This window comes from Aulonocara sp. 'chitande type north' Nkhata Bay, linkage group LG20 (assembly GCF_057382095.1).
Source record: "Aulonocara sp. 'chitande type north' Nkhata Bay isolate Kocher_YH1m ecotype deep benthic linkage group LG20, A_spYH_male_GT1.1, whole genome shotgun sequence".
NCBI lineage: Eukaryota > Metazoa > Chordata > Actinopteri > Cichliformes > Cichlidae > Aulonocara > Aulonocara sp. 'chitande type north' Nkhata Bay.
The window spans coordinates 35,869,405-35,890,394 of record NC_141363.1 but is presented as its reverse complement, the minus strand read 5'-3'; the positions used below and the strand labels follow the sequence as shown (position 1 = coordinate 35,890,394).

General features: G+C 42.1%; 2 protein-coding genes across 4 annotated transcripts in view; both read left to right on the top strand.

The window, feature by feature from the left end:
• Positions 1-5,737, top strand: part of magixb (MAGI family member, X-linked b) — a 50,396-nt gene extending 44,659 nt beyond the window's left edge. For 2 of the 3 annotated variants that reach the window (XM_086278788.1, XM_086278787.1), the window contains exons 16-17: positions 1,069-1,207; positions 2,106-5,737. In XM_086278788.1, coding sequence (XP_086134914.1) covers positions 1,069-1,207; positions 2,106-3,133 — 1,167 coding nt within the window. In that variant the 3' untranslated portion in view covers positions 3,134-5,737. Of the gene's footprint in view, positions 1-1,068; positions 1,208-1,571; positions 1,676-2,105 lie in introns of all 3 variants that reach the window. The other variant, XM_086278789.1, reaches the window with a different exon arrangement.
• A 2,310-nt stretch (positions 5,738-8,047) lies between these two features.
• The window catches only part of iqsec2b (IQ motif and Sec7 domain ArfGEF 2b), a 30,195-nt gene continuing 17,252 nt past the window's right edge, over positions 8,048-20,990 (top strand). Inside the window, exon 1 of the mRNA XM_086278923.1 lies at positions 8,048-9,847. Coding sequence (XP_086135049.1) covers positions 9,387-9,847 — 461 coding nt within the window. The 5' untranslated portion in view covers positions 8,048-9,386. The remainder of the gene's footprint in view (positions 9,848-20,990) is intronic.

The following is a 20,990-nucleotide window of genomic DNA, read 5'->3' as shown; positions in this document are numbered from 1 at the left end:
AGATTATAAAGAAAAGAACTTTCAGGTTATTTTTTTTATTTAATTGTAGGACAGAATTATCTGTTTTTCTTTCAGAAAGGATGATCCAGTGTATCCTGTGCTAGAAGATGAAATAAATTAAGCAACTTTGCTTTGCTAGTACAGCAGCCATTCCCAAGTAAACATTGCAAAGACTGTGGCCAATTTCCAGATCTGCAAACCTGTAATCAAACCTGTAATAACACAAGCCTGCGATGAAAGATTTTCTCACTCAGTCTTGTTGAGATTTATTCTCCATTGACAGTCAATTTTGTAAACTGTAATTCTGTACATTCGAAAATTGAAAAATGAAGGTTCTTTGTTTGTTTTTAAAATTTTGAGCTACTTATTGTGTTTCCATAGTGTAGTAACTCTCAGATTCGCCTAAAAATGTGAAAAGCTCTCCTGGTTCAAAAGCTCAGGGAGGCTTGTGGTGTAAAATCTGTAAAAGGTAAATATGTGGCAAAACTAAAGAGAGAAGAGAAGCAGCCAAAAGTACCTGCCTGCCTGCCACTCCTATTCATAACAGCCTCACAGATACTTCCAGCCCATATCACTCAGAACCAGTTAAACTATTATTCCTACTACATACTTCTAAATAGAAACCATATAAAACATGTGCGTGTAATCTTTTCTGTTAGCTAAAATGTGTTTGGATGATATTTCCTGAGAAGTCTGAAGGGGAAGCCTTGACATTAAAGTCTATATGACTAAAAGAGTTTGCATGTTCTCCCCATGTCTGGGTGGGTTCTCTCTGGATACTCTGGCTTCTTCCCGCAGTCCAAAGACATGCAGTGTGTACCCCACCTCTCATCCTATGGTAGGTGGGTTAGGCTCCATCCCCCCGGCGACTGTAATGAGGATAAGTGGAAAAGAATGGATGGATGACTTTTAAGTATTTATCAATGGAATTACGAAATTATTATATGAGAAACATTTAACATTAACATTTAATAGTTGCAAATAAAGGCTAAAAATTTCAGACTCTGGTGATTAAAATGATTGAGCTCCAGTTTGTAAAGCGGTGAAATGATGTGTGTGTGGCTACAGGTGAGCGATCAGCTTGTGGAGATAAACGGGAACAGTACAGCCGGGATGACCCACAGCCAGGCTGTCGAGCAGATCCGCAGAGGAGGCCACCGCATCCACCTGGTCCTCAAGAGAGGAAATGGCTATGTGCCTGATTATGGTAAGGCAGCTGGGAACATTTTAATTTTAAGAGTGGCAATACATGATAGCAAAAGAGAAATTTGAGAGTGAAACATGGGCAACCTCATAGCTTTTGCATGTTATATGTCTGCTATGGGTGTGTTTCCTGTTTTTCTATGGGACTGATTCTAACTAAAATGCTCTCTACTTTTTTAACATTTTCTCTTCTGGTGTTTCCCACCTTTTAACCCATCACATCTGTGTTTCATTTGACCTTGTTTGCTTTTAACACTCCCACACCACATTTCTCATTTGTCTGTGTTGGTTTTTCTTCCAAACACTGCTCTTCTTTCTGCTCCACTCCTTTGTTTCCTTTCCATGCCCTTTCTCTCTCTTTCTCTCAGTGGAGCTCTCCAGCTTGTCTCTATGCATGACCAACTCCAAGCTAGGCGAGCCTTGCTTCTATGTCATTGGACGGACAGAGAATACGCGGTTGGTAATGGTTCCTGTTAGTTCTCCCATTTTCTGTCTCTCTACATCTCTCTACCAAACCAGCATCGCTGTCTTCATTAAGTAAACGACAGTACTTGGACTTGATTAGCAATTAACATTGTAGCAGAGTACAACATTATGCTTTATGTCTCTCAAACCTATGCTGAAGCAGTAATTGGACAGCTTGTAATCTGTCCATACACTGAACAGTTAAACAAAGAAAATGACCATAGTGTGTTGTATTGCTAATGAAAGTTTCACTAAAATAGAAAAGCAGCTGTTATTACACAAGCTGACCTAAGGCACCTTTCTGGATTTCAGAAGTCTTTAATAACAGATTACATAATTCTCTTTACCATAGATGCTGTCATTCCTCTTTAACTGCCTGCTCAGTCTATATCTTTTGTCTCTGCCCACCACCCTAACCCTACACAATGTCTGTCCAGGCCATGAGCACCAAATCACCTCCTCCCCCCTCCTGCATCACCCCAAGAAGCAGGGTTTGGCTGCAGTAAACTCCACCGGACGGAGGGGGCGCAGTTCACAAGAGAAGAGGAGAAGCAGGTCAAGGGGAGGCGAGAGGGATAAAGGGACGGGAAGGAGAAGTAGAAGGAGAAGAAGACATGTCTCAGGTGAAGGACAACGCTTGCGTTTACAAAGCCCCATGTCTGATCAGACAGAGAGGTTGAGGAGAGCCAGGGACAGGAGGAGGAGAGAAAAAGCTTCTCAGAGTTTACCTAGAGATGCCCTAAGGAACTATGATGATAGTGACACGGAAACGAGGGCAGAGAGGGGAAGGAAAAGAGGAAAAGGCAGGAGCAGAGAGAGGAAAAGCAGGAGCGAAGAGAGGGAGAGGATGTTAGAGAGAGAAGAGTTTATGAATCGGGACAAGCTGATGAGGGTGGGAGAAAGGAGGAAGGAGGTGGTGGAAACGTTTGAAAGTGAGAGCGAAGACGGTGACAGGGAAGTCATTTTACCAATTCCAAGTCTTACCCAAAGGCTTCCCAGGCCCAAAGAAATCTGGGAGGAGGAGAGCGATGACGACTGGGGTATGGCAGCAGAGTACAGAGAACTGAGGAAAGAAGAGAAGCCAGAGACTGAGTGGGAGAGGTCCTGGGGTGATGACAGCAGAAAAAGTAAAGACACGGGGCTGAATCGGTGTGAAAAAGAGGACAATGATGAACAGAGCAGCAGTGTCAAGCGGCCTTTACGAAGCGTGGGTGTGATTGATCCGGAGTCACAGAGAAAGCCCTTCTCCTTCCTCGCTTCCACACTGTCCATAGATCAGTTGGGGGATGATGAGTCAGACTCTGAAGGCAGCCACTCTGACGGAAGTGTGTCCGCTGCCAGTATCTCAACTCTTTCTTTGGTCACAACACAGCCAGGTCCTTGGTTCATGCCCAGCCAGCAGAGACTGACTCAGGTCATGAAGGAGAACAGGCAGGCGGACAGGGTGTGGGGGAAGAAGAAATGATTTCTCTTGACTTTTAACAGGAAACTGAGCAACCATTGTAACAGATTCTGTCAGATTCACACTGTTAGACCTCTACTTGTTTTCTGCAGCTACCCCCACTACCAACTTTTTTTCCTCTGAGTCACTTTGATATTTAAAGTAGTATGAAGTCATATTCTTTGTGCCTTTTTACAGCTGGTCTCTGGCTGTTAATATTTTAACTTGTAAATGACACCAACAAAACAAGATTATCCCTCTCCCAACAGTGTCATTGTCTTCTTTTTTCCCTCCCCTTCGGCACTGTTGCCCTACTTAAGTTGCACTTTCGTCTTTTCTCACCTACCAGTGATTCGCACTACATTAGCAGTGTCCTCTCTCAAAGGGACAGTTCACCCTAAAATCAATTTTGGTATTTATTTCCTCCGGTTTGTAGTGCTTTTTGTCCATCTAGATTATTTTAGTGATATCTATTTCTGGTTGGTCTTCTTTCAAATGTATATATAGAACTAAATGGCACTCGTGTTTTTGAAAAACTCAGCAGCAGGGTCTCTTTTGAGAAATCGATACCCAGCTACTAAGAAAGAAAATGTTGGTGTAAGCAGTTTTCATGTAGGAAATGTTTTCTTTCTACAGTGCTGCACTAACCAACCATATCACTGTGTAGAAGGAGCGAGCATCTACCTGTAACAAGAAGCTTGTCCATGTGACAGAGTGCAAATGTTAAATTGTATCCCCCTTCACTTGAGTTTTAGTGTTAGGTAGCTACATTTTTCTTTTGCATGGTAGATGTAGTTCAGTAGAAGAAAAGTAGTTTCAAATTCTTGAATAATCAGGCTTAAAAACCTCTTAGTATCATTTTATTCCAACAAAGCACTACGCTGTTAGATTGCAGGATTACTTGTGGTTCTTCTAAAAGTAGAATGGGAGGCACTTTTTCACTTCTTTCCACCATCACCAGCTGCTTGCTCATAGAGGATCACCAGATTTCTTTCTTAGTATTGTGAGCATCTCAGCTTACGGCGCCTTGAGGCATTTGTTGTTATGGATTCTGGAAACAGACACTGCTGCTGATTTATCAGCATAAATAGCACTGCAGGCCAGAGGAAAAACAATACATTTGATATTCAGTCAAGCTGTCCCTTTAAGTATCCCCTACTGTTTAAACACAACATAGAAATTCACTTATACCTCATGAAGATATTGAGCAATAATAATGCAATCAGTAATCCATATCCACTGCGCCGCATCTATCTGGCCTGAGAGGAGTCAGTGTTTGTACAGCATCCTCTTTGTGTTGCCTCAACTTGTAATCTTGTTCTATATTTGATTGTGATAATGCAAATCCCTTTTAAAAGCCAACGGTATATTCTGTAAATATCTGTAGACAACAGAAAGCACTGTAAATACTATACTAAATGGAACTGGATTTATATTGAAATATATATATATATATTATAATATGTCTAAACATTTGAATATATGCAGTATATATCTAGATATTACAAACAACAGCTAACTATTCATATTATTTATTATTGTGTGATGACAAATAATGTGAGAACTAGCTTTTGTGAAGGCTAAAAATGTAAACAGACTAAGAACTATATTGTAGCCGTCCTATTTATACATGAATGTTTTGTATTATGCTGCTTGGGTGTGGATTAGAATGCTCTGTGTCGTACCCTACTTCAGAAGTCAGCAAAAGATGCCAAAATATGCATCAGGTGCGTGCATATTTCAAGTACTGTTAAATATTGTGTATGTGGGGTCAGTACAAAACCACTATCTAGATTCTAAAGAGTGCTGTGCCCATCGTGCCACGTACAGTTGCCTTGGTAACATAAACCACTTTATCCTAACCACTGATTTTTCTTACTGTGAAAACCTTTGCTCTGAGGTCTCTCATACTAGAAGTGTGTGGGCTGTTTAGTAATTTAAGTCATGCCAAAAAAAGGCCCCACAAAAATATATTTAAAAAAAAAAAAATCTGCAGAATCTGAGCTCGGTGTTGCATCTGAGGTGACAAATTAGCACATCGTTTTCTTTTGCTCTCTTTCTTTTTTTAAAATATTCTGTTGAAGGGGAAAAAACAGAAGCCAAGTTGAATGGATACTGTGAGATGTTATTTTTCTATGAAATTATCTTTTTTGATATACTCAGGTTTTCTTGATAAGCCATTAGGAGGAAAAGCTACAGTCACTTCACGCCATTTTCGTAAACACACACAATGGATTAATGTTATTTAAATGTTAAAGCAATATTACGTTGGTTCTCTACGGTGGCATTTGGAGACACAGACTGTTACAGCTGTTATTTGTTAGCACTCCATAATCATTTAAAGGTTGATGCCATAAGTGACGTCATTCCTCCATTTGTACCCAGAGGAACAAAGCAGAGAAATAAAAAGCGTGGTGTTCCCTGTCTGTTTGCAGAAAGACATTACAGCAGCCAAACGGACATACTGTATTCTCCATCCAACGGCCATACAGTGTTGCTAGGTAGCCTATATATAAGACCTTTTATATATATATATGTTTGCCAATATTCTTTTTTTTTTTTTCATTTCCTAAGTATGGCTGAACTGTAAACACACTAATAAAAGTGCAAATAAACTGCTGAACCAATTTCCTCTGTGGTCATGATGGTGTTCCTTTCCTCGGTCCACATAATGGACAGCAGATGGCAGCAAAAACATAGACAGCAGTATATTTATGTGAAGTGGGATTTCACAAGATGAAGGTGTGTGTGTGTGTGTGTGAATGAGAGAAGGGGAAATGCAGCCTGATACTCAGATGCAATATGTGGGTGAGATGTCTGTTAATAAATCAGATGTAAGCTCTTTAACTAGTGGTGAATGAGAGCCACGAAGAGGCTGAAATCTCAGCATTTCCAGATCAATCATTCATCTAGCCTTGCTAGAGCATGCATTTTGCATACAGCCTCACTCCTCAGTGGAGTATTAACTGTACAGTGAGGCAACCTCACCTGTCCAAGCTGCTGTGCAGGGAGAGAAGCGGGTGAATTTACAGAGTCTTAGCGTAGATATGAGCACTTAAGCACTGACACTAAAAATAACAGCGCTCTGAGGCCTGTCTTTCTCTCGTGTTGTCCTAAGCCGCATCCTTCTGTTCAAATCAGCTCAGATGCAAAATGGAAAAAAGAAAAGAAAAAACGACAGTAATAACAGCGCTGCTTTCACTTCAGCTGCAGGAGATTGTCTTATAGAAGTGGATTAAATCACGACTTCAAATATAGCAATTTCAATGTTATAACAGGGAGTTATTTGACACGACAGGGGCAATGTTTCACCTGCAATGTGTTGCAGTGCACTGTATTGTTTTCGTACCTGAACACCACGGATTCAGGCGCTCATCAGGGTTCCTGGAATGCGTAAAGCTACAAAGACAGAAAATGAGATTCTCGCAGTATTTTCAATATAAAATGTCTTCTTTGCGCTTCTTTGTTGAAAGCTGCATTCCTAAATTCACTATCTGACAAATGTAATAGGACCTGTGAGATCTGAGGAAAAAATTGAATGCCGTTTTCTTTGTGCTGCACAGTGTGGAGGTATGAATAAAGGTGTCACTTTTGGATGAAATGGGTCGTTAATATGCTGAAATATCCTGGTTTAGAGGTAATTAATTAGCTCTTAAGTTGCGCGCGTTTGTCTCAGAAGACTGTGAAATAATGACCAAGAATGACAGACGTATTATTTACCAGCTAGGCTAGTCATTCAGATTCCTGCAGAAAACTATTAACCGACCCAAAGAAAATGTCTTTCTCTGTCAACTGCAAAGAAAGAAAACCTTTTTGAAGGCATGTGCATAATAGAAATTTGAAAGCAGCGCTCAATCATTACAGTATAACATGGTGCTGGTCTGTGTGAAGGATGTCAGATTCTCATGTCACCCTCGTAAAATTGCTTTTTACAGTTTGATCGGAAACAAACACGGATGTCATTTTATAGGCCACCGGCAGTGCTCCTCCTCATTTTCCTCAACCAAAGGAGCAGATACTGGTCCTTCTGCTGCGTTGAAGTCCTTCTACGTCCAGCTCTCCTTATAGAATCAGAGAATTCCTGATTATCTCTTCCACAGTCTTGAGACTTAACTTAAGCTCTCCTAAGAGTGATAGCTGAAATCAGTCTTGTCCAGTAATTTAAAGTATTTTTTTGTATTTTTTTTCTGTATTTATTTATTTCTATATTTATTTTGTATGTATTTTGTGCAACTTTGTTTTGTCTCATTTATACCTAAAATATTGTCTTTGTTTTCTTAGAAGACACAATAAACAGTTTTAATGTGTTTTTGTGGATATTTTGTTGACTCCATTTACATATAGGAGATTTTCACATTCACAGTCAAATCCGTCAGGAGGGACGAAGAGAGAGGAATGTGCTGTGACCACCGCAAAATCTTTTCGTTTTTTGGGGGTTTGGCCTCAGCAGTGCACCTCTGGCACTTTCATTTCCATTACGGCAGGTGAAATGGACCCATAATATACTTCATAAGTGGACAGTTTGAAATCCATCAAGTTTAACTGACTGTGTGATGCGTTAATTTTTCTTTTATATTTTTTAAGCAAAAGATAAACTTTCAGTTTACACTGTTTGGTAGCTTAACCTTTAATATATTTTTAATCAGTGCTCATTAGTTGTGGAAGTTGTGGAAATATTTAGCCATTGCACCGACTGTGGCATTTGTTTGTAGTGATCTTGTATGAAAATCATCGCTCTGTAGCTTATACACTCAGGACACCTTAATTTATTAATTTGCGCCTTTTTTAATAATTCGTGTTTGTTTTTGCCCACAAATCAACTGACTTTCACCCCAAGTCAGTACTTTATTCTCGACAGTTCGTCCTTTATTTTGAAAACTTTGCCCGGAAGTTACTTCCTTATTTTTGCCTGCTTGTCTGTGATGCGCTCCAGAGGAAAAGGCGCACGCAACGCTGCGGTTCAGACGCTCAAGGAGCGAAATCCTCTCCGTTTCTGCGCCACCTCACAGGAGACTCAGCGCTACTCTCCTGCATGGATTACCGACCTGCTGCCACTGAGAGTCAGATAAGTAGGAAAGGACGCTCCCTGTTCTTTTCGACCAATTTCAGATTTTCTTTTACGCCAGCGGCAAAAACAAAAGTACAGTTTTAAGATTAGAAACAGTCATTAAGACTTTAGGACCTCAGAATCTTGCGGTTAGGTTTTAGCCTTTAAGAGGTGACAAGTTTTATCTTGAAGATCAGTATTTATGAGTGCATGACGAGGAGGTAAAGTGCATTTTTCTTGGATGAAAAGGCGAGACAGATACTGGGATCTAGTTTGATTTTTTGTTTTGTTTTGTTGTGTTTTTTGTTTTGTTTCGTTTTTTAATAACGGGATGTAGTTTTGGCGAACCAAAGAGGAGGATTCGGACTTCAAGAATGAACTTCATAAACCACCTCTACTCACTCTCTGTGCTTTAAAGACACATCAAATCATGGGTTGAAAGCGACGATGACAGACTGCGGGGATATTCAACGTGGGAAGGAGCAGATTTTTCTGTGTTATATAATGATTGACAGCGCCTGATAATTAGTGGTAGATCAAAACTAGCGTATCCCCCCCCTCCCCCACCCCCTTTCCCCCTGTATATCGATGAAAACATAGTGTTTTGTTTTTTTTTAATTAACCAAAAGCTGGTGCCAGAGCTTTTAAAGTTAACGAGCAGTGTATGTCACAGGTCAGTGGATAAATTCATATTCTACTTATTCTTTTTCTCTATCAATCATCGAAGCAAGTTCATTATCCAACTCTGAAAAGCTTAAATTACACCAGACTTATGTGTGTCACTCTCTCCGCCTGGAAGTCTGTTTTTAAACATTTTATTTAGTAAATTAACATTAATCATGACACCCCAAACTCTTTACCTGCTACGTGTCGATTTCAAAATGCCTGGGACTTCACGAACTCAGACACTCAACAGTGCCATGAACTTCTTTTTTAGCTTTAAATTCTCTTCTTGGCTTTGTGACGTTTTCAATGGCTACTAAGATGTTATAATGGTAAATTTTGCCCTCATGTTTGGGGATATGTAGTCGCTATGACATTCTCAATATCTTAATATCTGTGAGTTCCTGTTTCTGAACATCTGAAGCCTATAGTTAATCTTCACCACAGCCTTTCTTGGTCCCTCCCTCCCCCCAACTCATCAGGGCTGGTGGGGAGGGTGGATCTCAGCCCCACGGGGTAGAACCTGTGGCTGGTGGTGGTCGTACCCTGAGAGGAAGGGCTCCCACCATGGATACCAGCCCAGAGAGCCCAAACCGGGCAGTGGAGTACCTCCTGGAGCTCAACAACATCATTGAGAGCCAGGCCAAGCTCCTGGAGACGCAGCGCAGGCGCATCGAGGAACTGGAGGGCCAACTAGACCGGGTCAGCCAAGAGAACCAGGACCTGAGGCAGGAACGCAGCCCGCGTACCCCTGGAACGGACACCCCCGAGCAAAACTACAACCACAACCAGCCCCTGTCCCTGCCCATCCATCATGGCAGCGGTGCTGGTGGCAGCGGTGGCAGCGGGAATGGTAGCACCTCAACAACTCAGGTGATATCCGGATCAGCTACAACTCCAGCGCCCGGCAGGGAGAGGAGGACCCACACCAGGCTGACGCGAGGTCTCTCCTGCGGCTCCTCCACCACAGACCGGCTTGAACGCACTGACAGCACAGACACCAACACCAGTTCCACCTTGCGCCGAAAGTAAGTTCACCTCGAATACACGGGCCTCTTCTGCTGGCTTTATCTTCCGTCTGTAATGAATGTCAATAATCTTGTCCAAGTGGCTCTAAATTATAGTAATGACCACAGTCTGCATGATAGCTACGTGTGGCAGAACATTCATAGGCCAACATGATGACAGGCTGTACGAAGCATCAGATAATCCTCGCAGTAATGGGACTGAACCTAAGATGAAATGTGTTAATACACCACCATGAGGAAATATGCTAAGTGCTGGAGGATTATGAGTGGAGTGATAAGTGGTCAAGGTGTGTATTTCATCATGCTGTGTATGATTCTGCCTGCAGAGAGGATGATTTGTGCACTGATCTCCGTCTTAAATGTGAATCCTGTAGGAGTTGCATAGTAGTATGCTGAGGAAAACATGGGCCCAGACAGGAGAGTCTTATTTTTTCATAAAGATCTGAACTTTCTAGGCAAGAGAAGCATTTCTGGATGAAAATCTACCCACTGTTTGCTCAAAGTGTGTTTTTCTTTTCTTCCTCGCTCTGAACTGTCGGCTGCTTGGTCTCGAAGAGAGTTTCCCCCCCCCCCCCCCCAAACTCAAGGCTGACCTGAAGTTAGAGTGCTCCAAAACACAGCTTTGGCAAACAGCAAGTGCATCTGTCCTTGCTTTTACTTAACCACGCACACACCCGCACGCACACACATGCAGATAGAGTCAGCTTTTGTTCTGGAAGCATTAAGCTTTGTGAGTAGGCAGCAATTCATGTGAAAAAGCTCACTGTGAAATAAATTGTTGCAGTCTTGGTAACAGAAGCCGTTTGTTCTTGTGCATATGTATTTCTCAACACGCAATCATCTTAGCAGTTATTACTGGATTTCGCTCACTGTCTGAGTTGTTATGGTCCCAATCCTCTTATCAATGACTGACTCAGATTTGACTAAATCCCTTATCGATTAGAGTTGTCTCTGGTCCCTTCTCCTCATCCCTAGGGGCGACTTAGTCATTAGACAGAAGCACATATTAGTTATTTATGTGGGTGTTAAATGCAGTGATGAATTGCAAATGTAGATCTTGCTGATTCTCCCTTGTTAATTGCCTGTAGCCATTGTAGCTGACTTTGGATCCAGGATCAGACAAGCGTATCATATGAAGTGCCACATTTAATAAATAGTCACCCGCACAGCAGAGCCATATTGTGCTTGTCTGGCTGTGACTCAGTCTAGCCCAAAACTGGCCTATTAGCTTAGGTCAGCGACAATACGCTCTGCTCTGATAGTGGATCAGATACAAACATGAATTTCTCTATCGTCAGTGCTTGTGACACGCTAAATATGGCTCGGATCAGAGGGAGAGACAGAAGGAAGATGTGGGAGAGGAAGGGGGAGAGGAAAAGGGATGACAAGGGGGAGGAAAGTGACTGAGCGACCTTACTCAGCATGCCTCAGTCTAAAAGAGAAAAAGGTGGAACACACACACTGATTTGCCATCTGTCAACGGGAGTGTGTATAAGAGGGAGGGAGAGATGAAAAGGGGAGTCTGGGCAAGGGAAGGCAAGGCTCTGAGAGCTGCCTTTGTTTATGTCCAATTAGTTTTTGGTCCTCCAGCAGGAGCCCTCCTCTCTTCCCTGTGTCTCTGTGTGGGTCACATAACCCACAATTTTGATCTCAGACAAAGAAACTGAATAAACTAATCCCCCACCCGCCTCCACTTCTATTAGCCATGCGTGCAAGAATTGCATCAAAACAAAGTCCTCTCCTCTTCTTCCTCCTAGCGGCACATCATAAACAGCTGTCCCAAATGCAACCCTGTTTCATCCTTTTCCTGCTGTTAATGGCAGTGTGAACAATGTGAGTCTGAGGCCTTGGGGTGAAATGATGTTTGACGTGAAGTCCCTTCTCCAAGAAGGGTTGAGGGCACTGCCACAGCTCGCTGTGCGGCGGTTATTTTGGGAGACTTCTGCAAATGTATTTCGTATTACCCTCCGCATGTATGTGTATGCGAACAAGTGCATGTTTATACAGTACACGTGCTAGTGTAAGTGCACAAAAATGTGTGAAAGAGGGAGGAAGACAGACAATTAGTGTGACTGGAGTATAATTACCACTGGCCCAGAGGTGACAACTGCTGCTGTGCATGTGTGTGTCTCCTCGGTGTGTCTTTCCTGCGAGTGTGTATGCCCGCTTTGCAGGACATCACCTGGGATGTCCTTTATTATAAAGCTGATGCGACCCTGGTGCTGACAATAGAGCCTGTCATGTCGTGAAGATGTGGCAGTTCATTGTGTGGGTGAGAGATTGTGTCCTTGTTTATGTGCTACATGGATGTAAGTTTGCTCAAACAGCTCATAGGATGACAGGCAGGAGGTTTTGGTGACAACCCCAGTAGTGCTCATACTCAGAGCAGTTTTATTATGTAATGGCAAAAAAAAAAAGAAAAGATCTGCGCTATCTTTCTTCTCTTCACTCCACTTTGACTGTCACACTGGGAGAATTCAGAAGCTCCAAAGAGCCCCGTGAAGGTGCTCGAGTCTCCGTTCGTCTCTTTATTCCATCATCCCTCCATCTATCTCCCCTCTCCACACATGCCATCGACGGCATGTTCACTACTCCCTCGGAAATTGACATTAATTCCTCTGAGAGAATATGGAGAACGATAATGGCCTTTCATTTCAGAAGGAGCTCAATTTTGCTAATTTTACGTAGCTCTACTACACATAAGCCATCCCCTTTTCACAACCCCCACTCCACCCCTTCTCTCACTCTTCGTTTCTAACTCTCTCTCTCTCACATACCCACGTACATACACTCACTCTCTCCCCCTCGCTGTTTCTGTTTCCCACTGCTGCAGATATGACTCAGAGAAGCAGCAGAAATTACTTTTGTGCTGTTCTCCTTCTCTTCCCCTCTGTGCTCATCTGCCTTTTTTCCCTTGCCTTTAACTGAAGCACGGTTATTGTTCCTGATTGAATTTTCATTCTTGAGGCTAAAATCAAGCTCATAATGTGTATTCATTTTAGCCTTTTGGCTTAAATTTTACATCCTATGATAACAAAGATAGCACAGATACAACTGGCCCCGGGCAAATGTGTGGGTAAGCTCGGCTGAGCCTGTACTGACCTTCTCGAAACATGCTGTGTGAAGTGATGGGAGGTAATCTATTCTCTCTGGATCTGGCATGACTTTCTAGAAAAATAATACAGTGAAGCTGCAGCTGTTTATGCTGTTTATCTCACAAGAACCCAATCGTAGACCTGTTAATATTTTTGGTTTCGGGACTGAATAATGTTGCCGGGAATTAAAATATCGTAATGGTGCTAATGATTACAGTGATGGAGTTTAGCTTGATGTAAATTTAAATGATGGATGTGTGTGTGCGTGTGTATGTGGGAGGCAACTGTATGTGGGTGGTGTTTGTTGCCTTCTACTTGCCATTTCTGAGTGCAGTGAGTGTTCATGGCTGCATACATGCACGCGAAGAAAAAGTCATAGTTTTGTTCATTTATATTTAGCTATGCATGAGTCTGGATTCATGAAAATGCATGTTTTGTTTTAAATATCACCAGACCAATTAGAAACACGCACCTGTGCTTCATCTCTGGTGTAGACTGACCGCTGAACCTGCCTCTTTCTGCATATATTCTATATAATTAAGATGAAACACACAGATTTAGCTTCTGTTTTTGTTATCGGGGTAGAGATTATATGGAAACGCTGATGGATTCACAGGTTTGATGAGGCAGTTATCTTCACATGTTATAGATAGGCAAAATGAAAATGATAAAATTATAGCTGTAATATGTTAAAGTTAATTGTCTCAAGTAGTATGTTGTTGTGCTTCTAGGCACAAACCCATGCCGCTTTCATTCAAACAACATCCCTTCCCAGTTTCATTCCTCTTATAGCTGCATGTATCATCAGACCCGACTTTCTTGAAATGGCGAGGAGACAAATAAGCAGCTGTGATATAAAGATTTCCACAGGAAGTGAAATGTGCATGCGAGTTGCTGTGGAAACTGTAAAGCTGTCCTCAAGACAGTTGCGATATTGCATTCCTATCCCTCCCTCCCTCCTGCTCCCCTCACCTGTATCTTGATCCTGACATACCCTCCTCCCTTTTCCGTCCTCGTGTGTTTGGAGCAGCCACCATTGCTTTGTTTACTGAGGGCAGCTGTGTGCAGATTGCATCTTAACAGCATCAAGTGTACTGTAAATTAGCGCAGAGATTATGGGTCTTGCTTGGTCATTAGTGAGGAGGACGGAGTGCTAAGCTGCTGTCCAGTCATCACTGGGGATCTAATTATGAACCCCTCGCTATAGTATCAAGAGTTTTGCTCATCATCACTCTTTCTATCATTTAAACTGGAGCTTGTTTCGCTAAGATTAATTAGACTGGAAGTTAGAAAGTTAGAAAGTTTTACAAAAATGAAGACTTAACTCATTTTAAGACAAAAAACAATTTGATCCTTACCTCCCATTTTTGCCATTGTAACAATAAGCAATGCCTCCATTTAACAGTAGCATTTAAAATAATAAAGGAGAGAAAAGAACGTGGCTCATAGTTTGCTAAGAATAAGAATAATAAACATTGAAAGCACTAGTTTATTATGAAGCCAGTGTCATACAGAGATTAGTCAACTTTGATTGGATTGATTGATTTTGATTTAGGACTTCAGCTGAATCCACTGGGAAAGAGATTGAATTATAAGGTCTTCCCATGTTTTCCGCCTGTTTCTCCCAGGGTCACTCAGTTGGACATTTTATTTATTTATTTAACTTTATTTACTCATAATTCCCTGTGCCATGCTGCTACTTGAGGTAGTCAAGGTCTGAAGTGCTTTGTGCAGTGGAGGAATTCAGACATTTATCCTAAGTCGACCTATTTGATCTAATCTGTAGTCAAAATCGCCTCCAATCTGCGCGTACTGCCCCCGGACTCAGCATCTGACCAACAGAGGCGTGATTCCCAAGTCTTTTCTCGGCCACGACTTTAAGCATTGTCTTCCCCCTCGTTCAGATGCAGATAAGGGGCACTTTTGAGGCGGGATGTTTGTCAAACACTCATGCACACGTTCTGCGGAGCCGAATAAGGGAGACTGGTTACCGTGGGAACGCTGTGAGCTCTTCTGTGAAGAACTCTGTGGGCGAGAGACACAGAATAGAGAGAGATACAGAGAAGTGAAGAGAGGGTAGGAGTGGGAGCAGGAGCAGGGCGAAAGACAGAAGCGGGATTGAATGACGACTTGATGGAGATGCGGGAGACATATTGAAGACAGATGAGTGCCGCCACACGTTTTCATCGCGCGGTGCATGTTGTTTCACTGGAAAGTTGGGATGCGGTTTCTTTGGATACTCTGGATAATAAGAATATCCCTTTCGGTGATCTGCTGTGATATCAGTTTCTTGAATTACTCCTTCTCCGTCTCCCACATCACATTCAAATGAAGCCTAATTTTTCTTCATTTGGATGAATCATATCCAGTTATAATCAAGAGTGTGCGCGCACACACACACAGACACAGACACCTGTGCACAAGTGCTCACACGTGCACTCAGACTCACAGGGTACAGCAGGTGCCTGGTATGTGTATTTGAATCATAACTGTAACTATGCCCCTCCTTGTCAGTGCTTTTGCCTGGCACTTAACGCCAGACGCCCACACAGGCAGTCCGCCCTGTTGCCAAGCAGCAGGAGACTCAAGCTCGCGGTGGAAAACCGGGGGGGGGGGGGGGGGGGGGGGGGGTTGGTTGTGGAAGAACTGGTGGAAGATGGTGGTGGTGGTGGTGGGGATAAAAACACACTCTACTTGAAGCTACATCAAAAATCTCTGTTTGTCAGCAGGAGTGAGCCAGGTCAGGCTGGAGGTGGGATGACGCAGTACGCTCCCACACGCTTATTTCATAGACAATGGTGAAGAAAAAGAAGGAAAAAAAAAAGGTGAAAGCACAGTTTGAAGTGGCTCGCACCATTAAATCAGGCGAATGGATTTTCACATTAAAACTCTGGAAAGCCACACAGATGTAAATGGTAGTGCTCTCTGACCTGTGGGCTGCTTTGTAAGATGTGCGCTGTGGTATGTAAACCTGCCACAAAGATGAAGATGAATGTCTTCCTGTGACTGCCGCATGTGAGCCTCGCTCCCACTCTGCTCACTCGTCTATACATAGACACTCACCTACACGCTGACACCCCCAAGCCCAGCACAGGTTTGAGGAAACACTGAATCCAGCACTATCACTCCACATCATGTCCCCCCCCCCCCCCCCCCCATCTCCATCCTTTTTACCTTCATTCTTTCTCTCTTGATTATTTTCACCCTTGCCCTCCTCTGTATTCAACCTCTCCCACTCTCGCGTAGCTCTTTCTCCTCCCTCTCTTCTTCCTACCTCGAGCCTCTGTCAACTCACAGCTTTAAATACACGCCACCTCATCCGTTCTCCCAACGTACCACTTTTTCTTCTAGCCTGTACTTCCTGTTCCTCTCTGTTTTTACTAATATCGTTTGACTTGTGTTGATTCATATCTTATTCTCCTCTCCCTATTGTCTTGCTATTGTGTGTGGGTCTGCTAATAATAGAACAAGAGATGTACATACTATGTGTGGGTAGTATGTGTGTTTTGTGTTTCTATGGAAGAAGGAGGAGGATGATTGTGTGTGTGTCTGTTTTTATGGCGCTCAGGGATTCAGGCGTAACTGCTCATGAAGCAGAAATCAGATTCTAGATTAGCCTGTCAACACTTGCCTCACTGGGGGGATACTCTTAACAGGAGGCATTAGTTACCGCTGGTAAAATACAAATCTTGGCAGTGTAAAACCACACAGTGTGTACAAGCATGGCTCAGACTTACGTAACAGCACCTCTGCTTCTCTCAACATCTCCATCTGAAGATGAACAGGTCAACGGGTTTATTTTTTCCGAATGTTTAATTTCTTTCAGACGTAACATCTTGTCAGAATGTTCAACAATAGAACATCTGTGCTTGTAAGTTACGCCTAAACTTTTCATTTTAATGCGCTAAAGTATAAGTTATAAAGACAGGAATGAAAAAGGTGGTCTTCTTTGATAATATGGTGCTAAAATAGCCACTGACAGTTTTTTGCTACCCTAATTGGAACTTTTTATTCATCTGCACTAAGCAAACGAGCGCTCCACCTACGTGATTGTATCTTTAAACGCTCTAATTTCGACCACTCTCGTAGTTCTTAAAGTGCTCTTAAAATTAAAGCAATGGGATGTGAATCGCTGCTTAGTGTGGTAGATCTGTGTCTTCTTTGACTGAGCCAGTATTAAAAAGGGCAGAGTCAGAGTGAAATCCTGTCAAACATCTATTAGGTTATATGTAAACGTTATGTCATCAGGAGGATTAAGGGATAAAACTGAGTATGCCTTTTGTCATTGTCAACTAAGCCCATGAAGTATTTGCAGAACCACAACCATGACTTCACCCCAAGTAGTTTCATTTTAAAGCTTTAGTTCCTTCACGTTTTGCACATAAATTGCATCACTTTGGATCAAGCTACCCAACAATAAGATCAGTCAATGGCTGCAACAGTGATATACAGTACTATGCAAAAGTTGTGAGCCGTTTTTGCACCAGCAAGATGATTTTCAAAGAAAAAAAATACAGTGAAGACTTGAAGGATCCATCTGGTCCTTCAGCTGATTCGTCTGCTATTTGCCAAAGCCTCATAAGAAATGCTGTCAGTGGAACCTGGCTGTCAGGAAGCCATTCTTAAAGAAGGAAAACGAGGAGAAAAGATTGAGGTATGTCAAAACACAAGGACTGGATTGAAAATTAGTGGCAACAGATCTTATGGAGTGACTAACCAAATTTGACCATTTTGATTAGAGTCATCAGTAAGTGTGTAAAACACATGAAGGCTCTGACATGATTTGCCAATGCATTTCAGGCAACAGTGATGGGTATGTTGTCAAAATTCATGGAATTATTGCAGAAAAGTATCATAAATGTGTTAGTACTGTTTAAGCTCTGTTTCTGCTTTATATACTATATATGAGATTTAGATACATTTTCTGAGGGTGGCATGGAAATCAGATGGGGTGGGAAAATCATATCCATTTCTTTACACATATGCAGGTGTTACATTCTGTAATATGTACTGTATATGGTAAAACACATCAAATGCTACAAGTATATACACAAATAATTAAACATTTGAGTTACATTTGATGTTATGTACTGTATAGCCTGTATAATAAATAATCATGCCGCCTAATAAGTATAAAATCCAGAATGCTACACAACATGAGGTGGATCAGTTAGAAAGTCTCAAGTTTCACACGCTCTCAATTATAGATCTGAGTTGCTACTGAAAATAAGAAATAAAGCGTTTCAACACTGTGGGCTGAACCATTTTTTAATGGTCAAACGCAGTATGTTCAGTTTTATAATTCATATTCAATGCTAATTGTAGCTATTGTCATATGCAAAATGGAAAGAGATTATTTTAGGGTAGCACAACCCATCCTGTTCCACATCAGTAGATCTGCCTCTTGCACATTTCACTAAATCACTGCACCTATTTCCCATTTTCCTAATGAAATATAAAGAATTGGGGGTAACTCAAAGTGTTTGCCCAGTACTTTACGCATCAATGAATTAGATATTATAATTCAATATGTATAGGAAAATTGGTCATTTTAGCCTGTTGCTAAGCAACGTGATGGTGTCATAATATATCATGCATAATTCAAGTTTTGTGGGTACAAATGAGATCTTATTGTTACGACATTAAAATGATAGGATGCTTTTATAAGGAGTTATAGGTACATACATTTTAAAAACGGGTCATTTTACCCATGGCTAAATGGTTGCTAGGCAACATGATGATGCCTTATTATCATGTACTGCTAAGAACCTTCAGGGGCCTGAGATGTACCTACGTGCCAAGTTCGGTTGCTCAAGTCCTGATGGTGTGGGCGGAGTTTGTGGACAAAGAAACAAACAGACAGACTGAGATTTTGTGTATTATAGTAAGATATGAAACATTTGCAATTATTTGCTAACGTGAGCTAAAAAGAATAGACAAAAATGAAATTGTTAAAAGTGGTTAGTAGTTGAAATGGTAATAAATTGCTGTAAATAGAGATAAAAAATGGAAAAATGAGAAGAAAGACATAAAGGAATGCTCGAGTCTGAGTCTGGCTTGCTAGCAGATACAGGGGAGGATCGTCATTTAATCTATTATACAATATTCACTCTTTTTTTAGTTCTGTTGTTTGTCTCTGTTAATTCCTGAGGAAAATATCTGGCTCATTAGCTGCTAAATATTCCACTGTTCCCCAAAAACCTAAAGCTCTATTAAGCTAAGGGGAGCTGCAGATTTGGGTTTATTACTGTTTTCATAGAAAGTCACAATAATGTATATTCAGTAAAAGATGCTTGGTAATTGTAACAGTGTAGTGGCATTTACTGCTACTCAAACAGCAGTAAATACCATATTTGCCGGGGACTATTTTCAGCCGTGGATTTGGTGTTCTAGTGAGTATTTACGGAAGCTGGAGGGTGTATGTGGGCTTGACTGAGAATAAACTACAGTGCCCATGTTCGTAGTAGTGACGGAGCATGTCACTCAGTGCAAGAGTGTGCCTCACTGTTATGTCTTCTAGTCCTTGTGTTCTCTGGCACAAAACATAAACCATGTCAGGCTTTGGCTGCACATGCTGTACTTAAAATGAAAAAGGGAGAAACCTTCAAGAATAGATGCTATGAAAAAGATTAAAATATGTCAATGATGTATGTATTAAAACTTCAAAAAGGGCAATATAAGATCACTCTTGGGTGCAGTGTAATTTTCTGTAACAGTGTAGTGAAAAGCTACACTGTACAGTATAAATAAACAGCTGAGACCAAAACAAAACCCATCCATCCATCCATCTTCATCCGCTTTATCCGAGGCCGGGTCGCGGGGGCAGCAGCCTAAGCAAAGAGGCCCAGACCTCCCTCTCCCCAGCCACCTCCTCCAGCTTATCCGGGGGAACACCAAGGCGTTCCCAGGCCAGCCGAGAGATATAATCTCTCCAGCGTGTCCTGGGTCTGCCCCAGGGCCTCCTCCCAGTGGGACATGCCTGGAACACCTCACCCAGGAGGCGCCCAGGGGGCATCCTTGTCAGATGCCCGAACCAACTCAGCTGGCTCCTTTCGATGTGGAGCAGCAGCTGCTGTACTCTGAGCCCCTCCCGGATGGCCGAACTTCTCACCCTATCTCTAAGGGAGAGGCCAGCCACCCTTCGGAGGAAGCTCATTTCCGCCGCTTGTATCCGCGATCTCGTTCTTTCGGTCACTACCCACAGCTCGTGGCCATAGGTGAGGGTAGGGACGGACAAAACAAAACCCTGAAAATTTAAAAGTATAATTTAAAAAAGGGATTTGAAAGACACTGTAGTTCACAAGGCAGGTATTTCCATAACCCTTGTGGTGAACAGTCAAGTGGAAACAGTCAGCAGGTTCCTATCTGAAAATCTCAGGGTGTAAATGGGTTAGTAGGGGGACAGCAATTAAATGGGTAGCCAGTGTTGGATAATTAAAAGTGGAGTATTGTGTTCTCTTGTGTTTTGTGGTAAGCCTTACAGCTCTGTGTTTCGCAGCTTATTAATCGATTTCTCTTTTTTTGACAGCAACATTACAATACTCCTGCTGTTTGACAATAGTCCAGCCTGTAAATAGAATGAAGTCTTTGTTGGTTTAGTCTTTTCATTGGATTTGTTGATAGTGGAAAAAATATTAAATACAGTCTATCTTTAACAAGAGATTGCTTCTCATTGTTTTTCCCTAAAATTCGGTTTGGCTGCCTCGTCCTTGCACCGCTCTCCATAAAACAAGCTGGGAAACTATGAATTGCAAAAGTATTGCATTATCTTATTTCCTCTTACTCTCTTTGCTGCATTTGTGCCTCCCTCTCTCTGTGCTTTCCCCCCCCCAGTGTTTCCATGCTAAAATGACAGGGACTGCATGTCCTTGACAGCAGCTGGCCCCAGCGAGAAACCAGCCATTTACATGCTAATCTCAACCACTGCTCCCTCTTCCACCGTTCACTCGCAATCTGCAGATGGAACATCTCTGATTTCTGCCAGCGTAGAGAGGCTTTTGTGTTATATGTGCACTTTTGCATGCATTACAGAAAGTGGTTTCCCATTT